The sequence below is a fragment of the Aethina tumida genome, chromosome 2 (genome assembly GCF_024364675.1).
Source record: "Aethina tumida isolate Nest 87 chromosome 2, icAetTumi1.1, whole genome shotgun sequence".
Classification (NCBI taxonomy): Eukaryota; Metazoa; Arthropoda; class Insecta; order Coleoptera; family Nitidulidae; genus Aethina; species Aethina tumida.
Window position 1 is genome coordinate 34,102,758 of NC_065436.1, and position 14,753 is coordinate 34,117,510.

Consider the following 14,753-nt stretch of genomic DNA (forward strand, 5'->3'; position numbering starts at 1 on the left):
AAAACCTAAAAATAAATGAATGGTAGATTTTTTAATACTTGCAGAAACGTCACATATTTCAATAAAAAAATTAACATGTTTGCCAATTTGCGCAAATTACGTAGTAATTCAATGACAATTTATTAATTAAATGTATAAAAGTGCTAGACAATCGTAAGAATAATTCGCTTTATAGTCGTGTTGATTGTCACAGTACCTTCAGTATTTTTTATAATAATTAATAATTTTTAAACAGCTAGCCATTTAATTTATTTCTCTTTAATAAAGTAATTACAAGATATATTAGAAGACCATAATGGTGAGTAACTACAATACTTTATTTTTTAACGTTTATGTATGTTATGCTTTATATTAAGAACCGTTTTGTTGAGTTCTTATGAACGATACACAGAACACACGATTTGAATAATTATCAAACCTCTTTCTATTTAAATTTTCTTTATTAAATGATTACCATAAAAATTGTTTATAACTATTTTATTTCTGAAGTAGTATACAAAAATTAATTGAAACTACAAGGAAAATAATTTTCTCTTAGAAATCCACCCACAATTTTAATTTAGTTATCAGAAAACGTCACAATTCACTTATAGTTAATTATGTCTTTACCTACTTCAATTAACTATTATTTTTATAGATTGGACGCAACTTTTTAATAATAATAATAATGCAATTTTTAACCATTGGTATTTTATGCAATGCATACTCCGAGGACAGAATTAATAAATCATTGGTAAGTACAACAAAACATTAAACTATTCAAACTACAAAATATTAGGAGGAACTTGCAGCTTTGGACGGTTACAAAGTGGAACCACATAAAATAATCTCGGAAGATGGTTACGTGTTAATAGGTCAAAGAATCTCTTCCACCAGAAACTCGACACTGAAACACAAAAATCCAATAATGTTCTTAATAGGAATGTGCGCTTCTTCGGAATGTTACGTTGTTATGGGAAATCTGTCGATTCCGTACGTATTAGTTGAGAACGGCTACGATGTTTGGATTATGAATCCCAGAGGAAACGAGTACAGTAATCGACACCTTAAGTGGGACTCAACGAAGGATAGAGAATATTGGAACTTCACGTAAATTAAATGTTACATTGTAAAATCATTATAATGGTAATTATTTTTTAGTTTATTTGAAATGGCTTATTATGATGTTCCAGCAAGTATAGATTATATTTTAAACGTGACAAACACCAAGAGCTTATCAGTCATCGGTCACTCCCAAGGATCAACCATAATGTTTATGGCGTTGGCCGCAAGAGTTGAATACAATGACAAAGTTAATTTGGGTGTTCACTTGGCACCTTCGTTGTACGTTAACGAAACAGATACGCCCTTATTATTGTTTCTCAAGAAACATGTTCATACACTCGAGGTACCACCAATTTATTGTGTGTTCCCATGTTCTTTAACTTATCATTTTCAGCATTTAACGATAGATTTTTTCAACATTCATTTTGTGCCACATATTAAAGGTACATTAAAAGGAATAAATGAAGCCTGTAATTTGAGCCCTGGTATAAAAAGTATTTGTGAACTTGTTCTCAAATTCATAGATTATGGGGTCGACTTTAAGGAGTATTATGACAATGTAAGTTTTATTTATAATAAAAAATTTGGAGAGAAAACAGTGAGCAAATTTTTGGTTTTTTAAATGAGTCTCATGAATTAAATATAAACTATAGGGATTTTGTTGTGCATTGTATATGCAACCCAGATTACATACCGTTCATATCTTCTAAACTAAAATCAAAGATCCAAATATTAAAATATCATTTTTTATATTTAGGAGGCCATATTAACAGCATTAGGACATGCTCCATCTGGATGTTCAACCAAAGTTTTATTTCATTACGCACAATTCTATGCGTCAGGTAAAAAATTTTAAATAAAAATATACCTAATAATAATATCAATTGCCATATAACAGGTAAACTTCAACAATACGATTATCAACTAAGAGGGAATTTAAGAGAATATGGAACACCAGAACCACCAGCATATTACGTTAGTAATATAACATCTCCAATGGCACTTTTTTACCATCCATTAGATTTCATTCTTCCTGCTAAGGTACTAGAATGTAGATAATCATAGAAGTATTTCTGTAACATAATTTTTTAGGGGATTAATCGTTTGGTTAATGAGTTACAAAAACCGATTCGGTTTGAAATACAAGACAAAAACTTCAGACATATAACTTATCTTATAAGTAAATTAGTAGGAATTATTATTCCAGATTTGTTGAAAATTTTAGAAAAATATAACCATTAATATTTTATTTTATTATTTATTATTTATATATTTATATTAAATTTTAAAATATATTTTATTAGATTTAATCTTTTGATATTATTCCATCACTAATTCAACATATTATAAGTACTCATTTATCCTGTCAAACTAATTGCAATTACATGTAATTTTTTTAAAACACTAATATATAAATTGTTATGGGTACCCAACCGTAAATGTACGTGCATGCTCATACATTTCAAAGGTTTTAATTTTTGTCAATTCGAATTGGAAAGATGTGGGTTTATGTTTTAACACTTTATTTAACTTACGTTCGTAGTGAAGTTGTTATTACAAATAGTGATCCTGTTACTTTGAAAGACTTTTCAATTGTAAGTACAATTAAAAGTAGTTTCAAAAAATTATTTCCGAAAACTTTCAGTCTGACTACATAACTACATGCGGTTATCCATTTGAGTTGCACTCAAACTTGCAGACAGAGGACGGATATCTTTTGGACCTACACAGGATACCATTTGGAAAAAATGACCAATTTAAAGATAACAATAAATCAGTTGTACTATTGATGCACGGTTTGTTGGGCTCGTCGGAAAATTTTGTTATTTTAGGGTGTGAAAGGGGCTTGGCGTTTATGTTGGCCGATAACGGTTACGACGTTTGGATGGGAAATGCCCGGGGATCTGCACATTCCCGGAAACACATCCGAATGGATCCCGACAAGGATGCAAACTTTTGGAATTTCAGGTAACCAATCGCTTTGAATAATCAACCACCAACAAGGTTTGATGTGTTTTTAGTTGGCACGAAATCGCACTTTTTGATGTGGCGGGCAAAGTGAACTACATTAGAAGTTACACCAAAGAGCAGAAACTGTTTTACGTGGGTCACTCTCAGGGAACGACCGTTTATTTCGTTTTGAATTCGCTGAGACCTGAATACAACGATTATTTTCATGCCATGGCTGCCCTCGCACCCATAGCATTTTTATCCACGAAGAAAAATGAACATTTTGTCAATCACTTCGTTGAAAACGGAATAAAAGTGATTAATTTTTAATTCAAAAGTTTCAAATTGATTGAATTTGAATTTTAGAAATTGGTCTCGGAGGTTGGAATGGGAGAACTCAAACCATCAAAGGATAGAGCGTTTTGCATTGATTTAGGACAACTATCTGGTCTTTGTTCCAATATCATTCACCTGATGAATTTTAAACCGGAAGAAATTGAAGTGGTAAATTTCTACTATCGCTGACATCAATTCTAACCTTCACAAAAAATCGCATGTAGGAAATAATTATATTAATTATCCATTTTTTAACAGGATGTGTATGGGAGGAGCGAACAGACATTCCCTGCCGGAGGCTCAGTAAAACAGTTTTTACATTATGCCCAGGAGTATATATCAGGTGAAATTTATTGAAAAATGGTTTAAAATATCCTCCAACATAAATTTGTAGGGCGTTTCTGTCAATACGATCACGGAAGCGAGGAAAATTTAAAACTGTATGGTAATAAGGATCCACCCTCTTATAGTATCAAGAAAATTTCATCACCTATTGGAATTTATTGTGGGGTAGACGATATTCTTTCCACACCGAAGGTATTAATGATTTATCCGTTAAATTTAAGAAAAATAAATGTGAATACTGATTTTAGAACGTGGAAAAACTGGAGGAAAAATTGCCAAATATCAGTAACAAGCTGTTCCTTGACAACTTTACACATTTTGACTTTTTAATTTCAACTGACGCAGTCGATTTATTATACATACCGATTATTGAGGAATTTAAAAAAATTAATCCATTATGATCAAATAAACATTTATAGAACCGACGAATTATTCGATAATTTATGTAATTGATAAATAGAAATGCACTTTAGATTTTGTAAACAATATTCGCACGTGTAAACACTAAATTATTTCTGTTTCCGATGTGAATGTTTGTATGTCCAGGCGCCAATTTTATGTTTGTCAGCTAAAAATACACAAGAAATATTAATAAACGTAGTTGGTCATAATTACGTTGTTAATGGAAGTTATTTTTTCATGAAACTAAATCGTGCTTTTTGAATTATATAAAGTTCAATCAAAATACGCAAACGCTTTTGGAATCTTATCAACATTATTGACTTCTATTCACGTCAATGATTCGGGTCACTAAACGCTTAAATAATAATTATGATATTTTGCACTAATTGTTTATTATTATTAGATGATTTTTACATTTTAATTTAGCAAAAGACACCTTGGCTTATCTTCATTAAGATTAATTGGTTCATAGTTCCTTCATAATACGCAATATTTAATCAATTAGAATGTAAATTGTGTTTGTAATAAAAATTCCTATTACCACTAAAACCACATCAATTCATATAATTGATAGGTTTGTTTGAAATGGAAAATGGGAAAACATATTTATTTATATCAAATTGTTTTAGCTACGGCCATATATTTTGATAATATTTTAAATATAGAATCAAACTTATATTTATCTCAAACATATGCTAATTTAAGTTGTAACAACAAAATAACAAAAAAAAAAAACATTTGCTTTGACTTATTTTAATCTGAGCATGATTCAATGTCTAAGTATAAAAGTATAAAACAAATTACATGTAAATTTCCTTTATTAAATCTTGTTTATTAACTTCCAATGGACAAGTAACAAAACGGGGACTTTAATACACTTCAGTAAACAGGGGTCAAGTCCATTGTCTTTGTGTCACGAATAGTTAGTTACATGCACTAAAAGGATTTTTTATGTTGATATAAAATTTATGAACCAATTTTATGTGATTACAATCTAAAAAATAAATTTACCGGCTAGCACATCAAAGGGTGGATCTTATTCGATTAACCCCTAACATTGAACAGACTTTAGTGAGATCCATGATTGAAACCATCCAATAAAACCTAATACGTTCCTTTCGCATCATGATTTTACGGGAAACGAAATTGTCTCTTGTGAAATTCATTTTCATAAATATAAAAAAGTTTACATCAAACAGTTTATTGACATTTAAGCATAAACATTTCACAGACGACTCGACAAGTGTCAAAATGTGGCTACAACCAAATCAACAAAGATATTTCAATGTCGGGTAAGTATAAAATGATCACGTTGGTATGTCGTAATGAATAAGTAATTGAACATACCATTGTAATATTTATCACGTGTACCGCACTTGAAAAATACTTATTTTACGGCGTCATTTGGTTTTATCAAGAAAAATTGCCAACGGAATTGTACCATTGTCAAGCTTCGCAGTAAAAATTGTTTGCCATTAATTGCTTATCGTGTATAAAACCAATCAGATAATCAGGGAAAATATTAAAACAATAATGTGAAATTGACATATTTAATTGCATTAAGTGCACAAATGAATATCTATTTTAATAAAGTCTAATCAAGTGAAGAGAATGACATTAATTAATGAGTTTTCTTTGGAAATTGAAGGAGAAATGTAATTAATGTTTAATGGATGATTAATTATTTGCATGCATCAATATCCATAACGTTCCAAAATCAATTCCACATTTTTAGACCACATAACAGTGGCCTAAAAATGGGTCATAGTAAAACTATATCATTCGTTGTAAAAAATAATATAATTCTGCATTACCATGATAAGAAAGGCATGAAGAGATTGCTAACAGTTTACAACTAAATAAGTCAATTGTTCCTAATTTTGTTACAATTTGTGGTTGTTGCACCAGTCCGAAAAACTAGAAAAAAAATTTGTAACTGAATAATTTTTCTATCAAATTTCAATCACACCTTCAACTCAAATTAAAGGAAACCGGGAGGAAATGAAACTTGATAAAATTACTTCAAGGACTGTTAGAAGAAGGTTTGGTCATAGACTTTTGCCATCTACAAAAAATGTAGAGATCAGATTCCCATTTGCTGTTACAAACAAAACTACATAATTATGGTGTGGGGATGCTTTCTACTTCTGGCATAGGTCCCTTTCATCTTTAGAAGGACACAAGGACCGGTTTATGTATAAGGATATTATCAAAAATATGGGGGATCACATTTATTACCAAATTCGACGTAATGATTTTACAAATTTTAATGACAAGTTTAGGAACTATTAGAAGAATGTTTATCCATAGACTTTTGCCATCTACAAAAAAATGTAGAGATGCGATTCCCATTTGCCTCTAAAAACAGAACAACATAATAATTTGCTTGCACACACTGTAAAACACGGTATGTTTCAGTTATGCTCTGGGGAAGAATCTCTGCTTCTGGTCTCCCTTTCATCTTATAGAAAGACACAAGGACCGGTTTATGTACAGGTATATTATAAAATAAATATGGGCATCAGGTTTAGTACCAAATTGGAAATTTTACATATTTAAATATACTCATGACTCCTATTTAAGAAGCTTGAAATTACTTGTCGTTTATTGGTAAAATGGTCGAGTATAAAACAATAAAGATATTATATAATGTGTTAATGTTAAATTAAATAACACAGACTTGATAATTGAAATTCTTTTGAAAATTAAAATTGCTATATACAGCACAATTCAGAAAAAAATGTACAGTTCACATTAAATAAAAAAAAAGATTTATGACTAAAACATTTAACATTTTAAAAAGTTGCTACTATATGTACAGGCAAATGTTATTTGTTGATTTACGTTTTACGATATTTTAAAGTAAGGACGAACATTCTTTAAATCCTACGTATTTATAAACTGACCAAAGCAATTTAAAAATAATCCATTGACGTTCAGTTAAAACACACTAATCAGTGCAAACTTTGAACATCAAAGTGTAGGACGAAATTCTCAAATTTCGCCGGACTTTTACGTAGAATTCCTACACATATTTCTGAAATTGTTTCGTTATCGTTTACCTTGAAAACGCGATAAGAATTACCCGAGTAAAATGTGCAGTTTTCTTGACAAACAAACAGATCCGCATTTATTCTAAAGCATTAAATTCCACGTGTTCACAATTATTTCAATTAAGACTCGTTAATTGAATATATTAACACAAATTTATGTAAATAATAAATAAAACATCTCAATAATCAAAAATGAATAAAAACACTGAATTAACCGTAATAAATCTATTGCACCATGTAATGTAAAAATTACGAAACTGGACCTCGATAACGTTTTGTCTCTCATATTTTTCCTTGACGCAAAATCCGACTCATTAAAAAAACATCAAACCCATGCAGGGGGTCCAGTTATCTTGGCGAAGGGGGTCACGGGGTTCAAATCATTGCATTTTTTTCTTCTCGTTAGCGAAATTCGCACAATTTTATTTACAAACATATGCACGTGAGCGAAGCGTGGACACGGAGCTCGGGCCAATCGTAGTCCAGTCGACTCGGAACAGCTCCGTTATACTTCAGCGCGGCTTCAAAGCGACCTTTATTTCAGCTCAGCGCGTCGAAGAGTGCACTTAACAATTAACAGAAGTGATTTGCATACTGAGTTTTCAAGTGTTACAGTTAGTTTTTCGATTTGTGCTTTGATTAATTGGAGAAGGTGAGTTCTGGTGGCTTCGGTGGTTGGTTGCGGAAGGGTGCGGTTTGCGGAAAATCAATGCCATGTGGCTGCCCTTTTTTATCGACCTTGGGCAACATAATTTTATTTACTAGTAACACTAGTAACACTAAACATTCAAATTTTACTCAGATTTTCTACATTAGGGGTTGTGTTAATTCAAAATTCTTAATTAACTAAATAGGAACAGTGGATATTCAATAGACAAAAGGGCGTTGACTTTCTTACCCTTCTAGAATGTTCTATACTTTCACTTAATTGGTCCAGCGCTGCATCTAAAAATACATTTTGAATGCAGTGCCAAGATGTTATCTTGAAAAACTTCTAATTTTACATGGTTTTCTAAAAAAGACAAAATATTTTTGCATTTGCTATTCAAAAATAGCTTCTTAGTGACCATTTTTAAGTTTCGTGATCCAGGTAAAATTATACCTTTACAGGTAGTTCAGTCTAAGAATAAAGGATTACAGGTCTTCTTTATTGCTTGAGGGCACATTTTGAATGCCATCCAGTTTCTAGGTTCTTGAAAATTCTTGAAATGAGTATTCCATGCATATTCTGAAGAAACTAAAACTATTAATATTTATTTATATTTATTGATTCATTTCAATTGGTATTAGAAACGGGATAGATTTTGTTGTTAAAGTTAGTCCAAGTTATGTCTATTTCATAAATCAACAGATAAAATTCCAGTAAAATAAAATCTAATATTTTTCCGTAATTTGTTTTCCATAAAATATGGGTTCAATGTATTTTTTACTGATCAACAAAATTAAAAGTAAATTCCATAGATAAATTCTAATTACTGTAAAGTGCCTATGCAGTAATTAAAATTATCACACTTAAAATTATGTAATTCTCTGTCTAGACCAAAGTCCTTAAGTTCATCAACGTTTTTCGGAAATATGTAACATAACTGGGAATTACCGATAAACCATAATTTAATGACGCATCTCATTCACATAGTATCTCATAATACATTAATTAGTATAAGTGCACTTCTAATTGACTACTGTTTATAATTAATAAACAAATTGTTTTTGCTATCGTAGACTACTTAAACAATAACAAACTAATACTAAAATTCAAACATTTTTTCATGGTAATAAACTAGTTTTCAATTCATCAGTTGCAAACTTTCTTCTAATTAGCATGAGAGTCCAACTACAACCGGACTGCAATTTTTATTTGTCTCACGTTTCAAATAAATAATTTATTCGTGGTAAAATTCCACTGGGTTTATTTTTAGATGGAATCGAATCTCAATAACTTATTTCATCTGTCGCCCGACAAGGCTGCAAATTTGCTGTTTACCCAATGTAGGAAATCTAATACCGGAAGCAATTTTAATGAAGTAACAACAAGAGCCAGTTATATCCAGAATATTGATATAAGAATTATCAACTGTTGGTTCTTGATGTATCGAATGTTTGCAAAGCTTATCACGATCAGATTAAAAGTAAAAAGCACACATTTCACCATTAAATTACATGTAACGGTTTTGTGACCTAGATTACTAATATTCACGTTATGTTTAGAAAAATGTTCGCTCATTCCGCTCAAGAAGAAGCCAAGTTGGACGCCATGCAACGCCACTGGCACCAACTGAGACGTGGAGGATCTTCATCGTCCGCCTTCTTCGAGGAAGCCGTCACCGAGGAACTACTAACTCTGCCCCGCCAGGTATGTACACATAAAAAACTTGCCAGACGCGTTTCAACATTGAAAGTTCTAAAAGGCACGCGAATAGATTGACGGTTCATTGCTTCGTGCGGACGCAAATAGCATCGGTGATGACAAAATCGATTCTTAATTATGCGCCACAGTCTAATCGTTTCTAGCGGTTGGTTCCGCGTTAAATTTAGACATAGATCACATTTCGAATTTAAAAAATCAATATTATCTCCTTCGCTCCGGTTTTGAAAGATATTTACTGCAACATGTGACCTACAAAGTCAGGCAATATTTTTCACTTGAACTCCCTGATCTCAGAAAGAAATAATTTATTGTTTTGTTTTGGTTGCAGGCCTCAAGGAACGTATCGTCGGTGTCATCATGCGTTACACCAAGGGCTCCGCCCACATTCACGTGCAGCGACGTCGAGAGCGACTCCGAATTTTGGGAACAAAAAGTTAGTATAGAATGATCGCGACCAATTCAATTACACCACCGCAATAACATTAAAAGCGTTCGATCAATTTGATGTATTAAAACGGAAAATGATTGATGATTTGCGGTGTTTTCATCGATATTGCCAGCGTCTGGCTTTCAAGGGCTGGAACCTGTTCAAAAAATGCGTTTATAATTAGCATGTGTTTACCTAAGGATCTATCAAGACACAACTTATATTTGGCACCAGTCGTTTCCTCATGTCAGCATATTGCACATGCGAAATGTTTGAGTGTTTCGACTATTACGGAGCCGGCAAAGATAAAATTGTTTTTGACTTATTAGACCTTAATGTAAGTTTTATAAAGCAAGACAAATTATTATTGAACATGCCTGTACTATTTCCTGTGACACAAAATATTAATAAGGAACTTTCTGATTTTGTTCAGGAGTCTGCGAAGCCCACACCGGTAAAAGAACAAAGATATGAAAGCTTAACCCTCGATGCATCTACAATAGGTGACTTACCAGCCCGTTACACAATCTGTGCTGTTGAACCGCATCAATTCCCTGTAATCGGTGTCTACGTAGATCAACGCGTCGTACCAGGATTCAAGTACCGCGTCAGGCCTCTACCAGCCGTCGGCAAAAAATCAACCATCAACAAATGCCTTTTCGACAACCGTGCCCTGACTTTAAGATCAATCGGTAGAGGATACGCCAGAAGGTTCACGTTCGAAGCTGACGATAACAAGTTAAACGACAATGAGAACTACTTCTGGAGCGATAACCGACCAGAGGGATATTCCTTTGAATTGGAGGTCATGTCCGAAGGCGACAAGTTCACTATTTTTGATCTGAATCACGAAGCACAAGGCACCCTGGAAATCTTGAATATCATGGTAAGCATAACGTTCTGTTTCTTGTCCTTAGCAATCACGATTTGGTCGTTGGCTGGTCATAATCATCTCGTCTCATTTAGGGATAAAAACATCAAACTCAATAACAGTCACTATGGGAGTTGTCAAGTACGCTTTCTAGATCCATTTGGTGTTCGATAAAAATGTGACGCAGTAGTTTTGTATGATTTACACTTTACCCGAAAGCATTTAGGTAAATAAAAAAGGTAATTGAAGGGTTTTAATCAAACAAAATTACTGTGAACACACACATCTGTTGCATTATGTTTATTTTAAATATTATTCGCCAAGCACAGATTCATAAAGCTTCTAGAATGACCAGTCAATCTTTCATTACTGATTTTTTATTTTTGTGTGTTATCACCAATGCGCCTATGTTCGAAAACTATTGTTAATAGAACACGAGAAAACCAGGACATTCGATGCTGCCACCCAAATATCAACAGATAAGCAGATTTGGGCGTCGTAAGTCTTTGATATCACGAATCACGCAGTTTGATTGCATTTACTTATGATGCTCACTCTTTCAGGGACCTCAATTAGAAATAGGTAGTTCTCTTATTAAAAACAATGTCGAAAAAAGGGCAAATGTCAAGTTTACTGGTAAAGTTGAATTCTTTGAAACTGGTGTAGCTAAACCGATGCCACTTTCTGGCACTGTGGTTTCCATTAAAACAAGGAGCAAGGCCACCGCCGAAATCTCAAAGGTTCTTAATGTTACCATTAAGAAACAAAGGTATTATTTGGTGCCTGGAATGCAAAAGGTTCACCGCAGATGCACAGTCAGAGGAAGTGATATCAATGATGTACCCACCAAGTACACGATGACCGGATTGGAGCACTATGAAATACCTGTTGTAGGTAAGTCAGGAAAATATTAAAATTTCTTTTATAGATATCTAATAATACACTTTTATTTATTTAGGAACGTACGTGGACCCGAGAATAATCCCAGGCTTCTACTACAAGGTCAGACCGAACGACAGAAAGGAACACCTCTTCGACGGACGTGCCCTGAAACTCTTGAGCATTGGCATGGGCTACGCCAAACGTTTGACATTCCAACCGGACTCTCTGGTCTCTCCTGACAATTACCTATGGTCTGACAATCATCCGGACGGTTTGGGTCTCGAAGTCAGAGCCGTGCGAAAAGGACTGGCGTTCGTGGTCAAAGCGAGCGACAAGATTTTAGGTGAAGCCACCGTTTTCAGGGCCGACAAACCGCAAATGGAAGAACGAATGGAAAAAGTAAGTCTTTAAACGCCATCCCCAAATGAAAATTTATTAAAAATTCTTGATTTCAGGTACCGACAGCTTCCGGTCAGTTCGCGATCGAAAAGTACATCCACATCGACGTGATGTGCCACTTTAAATTGGCAAGAACTGGAGGCGCCTCTACAGAAAACGACGAACATTTGATGAGGGTTTGCGGACTGGCGGTTGTTAGAAAAGAACCTAAAGCGTCTGAAGCTCGCGTCGTTCGCGTAGAGAACGTCGGTATTGACTCGCAGCTGAACGTGTTGTTTGCACAAACGCACACCGAATTGGTATTTGAACCCAAAAATTAATTCTTATATTATGGTAGCTTGTATTATGCACTACATAATAATTGTAAGACTTATTTATTACATTTTTGGAATGACTTTCCTCTCTTGGTTGATCAGTTTTATTGATTATATCGTGTAATGTAATCAAGAAAACGCAATAATGTGATTTATTTGTAGGTTTAGAATGTATTTTATTTTTTTGTTATGGTGAATAATAAAGATTAAGATTATTTTTATGTCTACAATTTCATTTACACTTAACGAGAATCGTTCACCGATTATAAAGTAAATAACCACAATTCTTTTATTAAATAGGATTTTACTTGTATGTTATTAATGTTATTACATAATCAATTCAGATTTACCTTATAAAACAAGTACAATTTTTCATTCACGAAAACGTGAATTTGATGGTTTAAATATCGATATTAAATTATCCATATTTTATATAGGATGGAAAAATATTCCTTTTAACTCATTATCACAAATTTTCTTGACTTCCTCTGAAAAATTCAATACTTTAATACATAATCGAATTTTAAAACATCAATACGCACCACTTATGTCAATAAGACTAACATTCTTCTGATTAATGGCAATATAAAATTCCCTAGCATTGAATGTTTTTCCAACAACCCAGTAATCATTCATAGTTTTTACAATAACTTCTCCAGAATGCCCCAATAATTGTTTTTTGCTATTCATATCAGCCATAATTCTCAACGACTCCTTCGTACACGCTATATTTCCGGTCTGTTTATTATCTAAATGCGCCGTGCTTTTATAAGCCAAATTCAATTTGTTAAAATAAATAAACCTGGGAGAATTTTCCGGTATACTTGAGGGCGTCAAAACTTGCTTCGAACAATATTCGGCAATGTCGGAAACGATAGTAGTTAACTTAGGACTAATAAACTCATCCAACTCTTTAAATGTATTCAAAGTTAGTTCTTCATCACCCTTTACAAACAAACAAATAGATGCACTTAAGGCTCTGTAAACAACCAAGTGATAGATAGAGGACCCTTTGTCCCCATATAAATAAATTTTCGGCACTTTTCCTATAGTTTTGGCATTTTTTAAATTGCTGGGACCAGTAATAAATCTGCCATGGTGCAATGATGCAAATGGGGAGCTGCAATTTCTTGGCATTGATCCACCTTGCAATTCAGCTTCCATATTAGCAGGCAATAATGTTCCAATAAGATATTGATAAATTGTCTTCATGTCATTTGGCTCAACTCCACTCCTAAAGTATTATTTATCAGCCACACATAAAAAAATAACATTCAACTTACCAAATCAGATGATCATTGTAGAGGAAAGCTGAATGTATAATATATTTAAAATTACATTCTAAACTATTAATAAAACTTTGCACTTTAAGAAATGTTTGCATGTCTAAAGGTAAATACTGTATTCCAGAAAATATGTTTAGTATGTCTGAGTGTGCCAATTTCATAGTTTTAAGATACTAAAATCATTTTTATTTGCAATTATCTCAAAGTACTTGAGTTTTATTGTACTTACTGCACTGTAGAAAACTTCCAGCTTACTCTTCAATATTGCAAAGTCATGTTTTTCTAATGTATGTTTAAATGTGCCCCAAAACAGTCTGTACATTAAATAAGCTTGTTTTAACACAGCCTCATAAACATTATCCTGAATGTCATCTTCTAAATATTCTATGGAGTTTGTACTGTCTTTTACTTTTGTAACTGTGGGAACTGTTAAAGTCTAAAATTTGTTATATTAATTATATACTAATATATTAAATATTAATTTTACCATAACCATCCAATAGTTTTTTTCAGGCTGGAAATAAAGCTGCCGTTGTTTCATAGTATGTAAGGACTTAACTCCTGAACTAGGTTTAAATGTTCTATAAAATTGTCATATTAATTCAATAAAGTACTAATTAATTATAAATATTACTCTGTAAATTGTATTATACCCTCCACTAGTCCAACATTTTTAATTTGTTGTTCGGAATTTTCTGTTGGTGGGTAGTAATAAATGATTTTTTTCAGTTCCTGGAAAAGGTAATTAATAAATTGGCGTTAATTATTTTAAAAATTGATCCATTTACCTCCCCTTCTTTGGGTCCAAGCTTAGAATTGAATATGAAAAAGTTTTTTAACTCAATATCACTTTTATTAGACATTATTTACAAATATGTGTAATTTGAGGTTAGGTTCTATTGACGTTTACTCTTAATATTTATTTTAATTTATTTTATGCGCTTTATTAGTTATTTTTATTAGTTAAATACAGCTACAGCTAATTATGCAGTGTTAAATATTTATGACTGTAAATATATTAATTGACAAATTAATTAATACAATAACCTGTAGCATGGGTTGCCTATGGTACAAAA

At 32.5% G+C, this 14,753-nt stretch overlaps 4 protein-coding genes across 6 annotated transcripts; 3 read left to right on the forward strand and 1 right to left on the reverse strand.

Annotated features, from left to right (window-relative positions):
* The first annotated feature begins 147 nt into the window (after window positions 1–147).
* Window positions 148–2,291, forward strand: LOC109600933 (lipase 3). The gene is made up of 8 exons (XM_020017122.2): window positions 148–298; window positions 638–733; window positions 779–1,089; window positions 1,141–1,387; window positions 1,439–1,603; window positions 1,802–1,886; window positions 1,943–2,085; window positions 2,137–2,291. Exons 1-8 carry the CDS (start codon window positions 296–298, stop codon window positions 2,284–2,286), a joined length of 1,200 nt encoding a protein of 399 aa, XP_019872681.1. The 5' UTR covers window positions 148–295; the 3' UTR covers window positions 2,287–2,291.
* Window positions 2,292–2,308: 17 nt separating this feature from the next.
* On the forward strand, window positions 2,309–4,100 carry LOC109600932 (lipase 3). 2 transcript variants are annotated; one of them, XM_049962535.1, is made up of 7 exons: window positions 2,309–2,824; window positions 2,877–3,012; window positions 3,066–3,309; window positions 3,361–3,498; window positions 3,589–3,673; window positions 3,725–3,867; window positions 3,924–4,100. In XM_049962535.1, the coding sequence occupies exons 2-7, from the start codon at window positions 2,900–2,902 to the stop codon at window positions 4,074–4,076; spliced, it is 876 nt and encodes a 291-aa protein (XP_049818492.1). In that variant the 5' UTR covers window positions 2,309–2,824; window positions 2,877–2,899; the 3' UTR covers window positions 4,077–4,100. The 2 variants fall into 2 exon arrangements, with proteins under 2 accessions (XP_049818492.1, XP_019872680.2); XM_020017121.2 differs by having other exon boundaries at window positions 2,309–2,639; window positions 2,690–3,012.
* A 3,524-nt stretch (window positions 4,101–7,624) lies between these two features.
* LOC109600939 (uncharacterized) lies at window positions 7,625–12,612 on the forward strand. 2 transcript variants are annotated; one of them, XM_020017133.2, is made up of 7 exons: window positions 7,625–7,782; window positions 9,339–9,483; window positions 9,827–9,931; window positions 10,359–10,811; window positions 11,360–11,690; window positions 11,755–12,077; window positions 12,134–12,612. In XM_020017133.2, exons 2-7 carry the CDS (start codon window positions 9,343–9,345, stop codon window positions 12,395–12,397), a joined length of 1,617 nt encoding a protein of 538 aa, XP_019872692.1. In that variant the 5' UTR covers window positions 7,625–7,782; window positions 9,339–9,342; the 3' UTR covers window positions 12,398–12,612. The 2 variants fall into 2 exon arrangements, with proteins under 2 accessions (XP_019872692.1, XP_019872693.1); XM_020017134.2 differs by lacking the exons at window positions 7,625–7,782; window positions 9,339–9,483; window positions 9,827–9,931 and adding an exon at window positions 10,055–10,262.
* Window positions 12,613–12,675: 63 nt separating this feature from the next.
* On the reverse strand, window positions 12,676–14,563 carry LOC109600926 (vacuolar fusion protein CCZ1 homolog). Its single transcript, XM_020017112.2, has 7 exons — window positions 14,466–14,563; window positions 14,312–14,409; window positions 14,165–14,258; window positions 13,907–14,113; window positions 13,675–13,850; window positions 12,934–13,625; window positions 12,676–12,879 (listed from the first exon to the last, which is right to left on the reverse strand). The coding sequence occupies exons 1-7, from the start codon at window positions 14,538–14,540 to the stop codon at window positions 12,821–12,823; spliced, it is 1,401 nt and encodes a 466-aa protein (XP_019872671.1). The 5' UTR covers window positions 14,541–14,563; the 3' UTR covers window positions 12,676–12,820.
* Window positions 14,564–14,753: the final 190 nt, after the last annotated feature.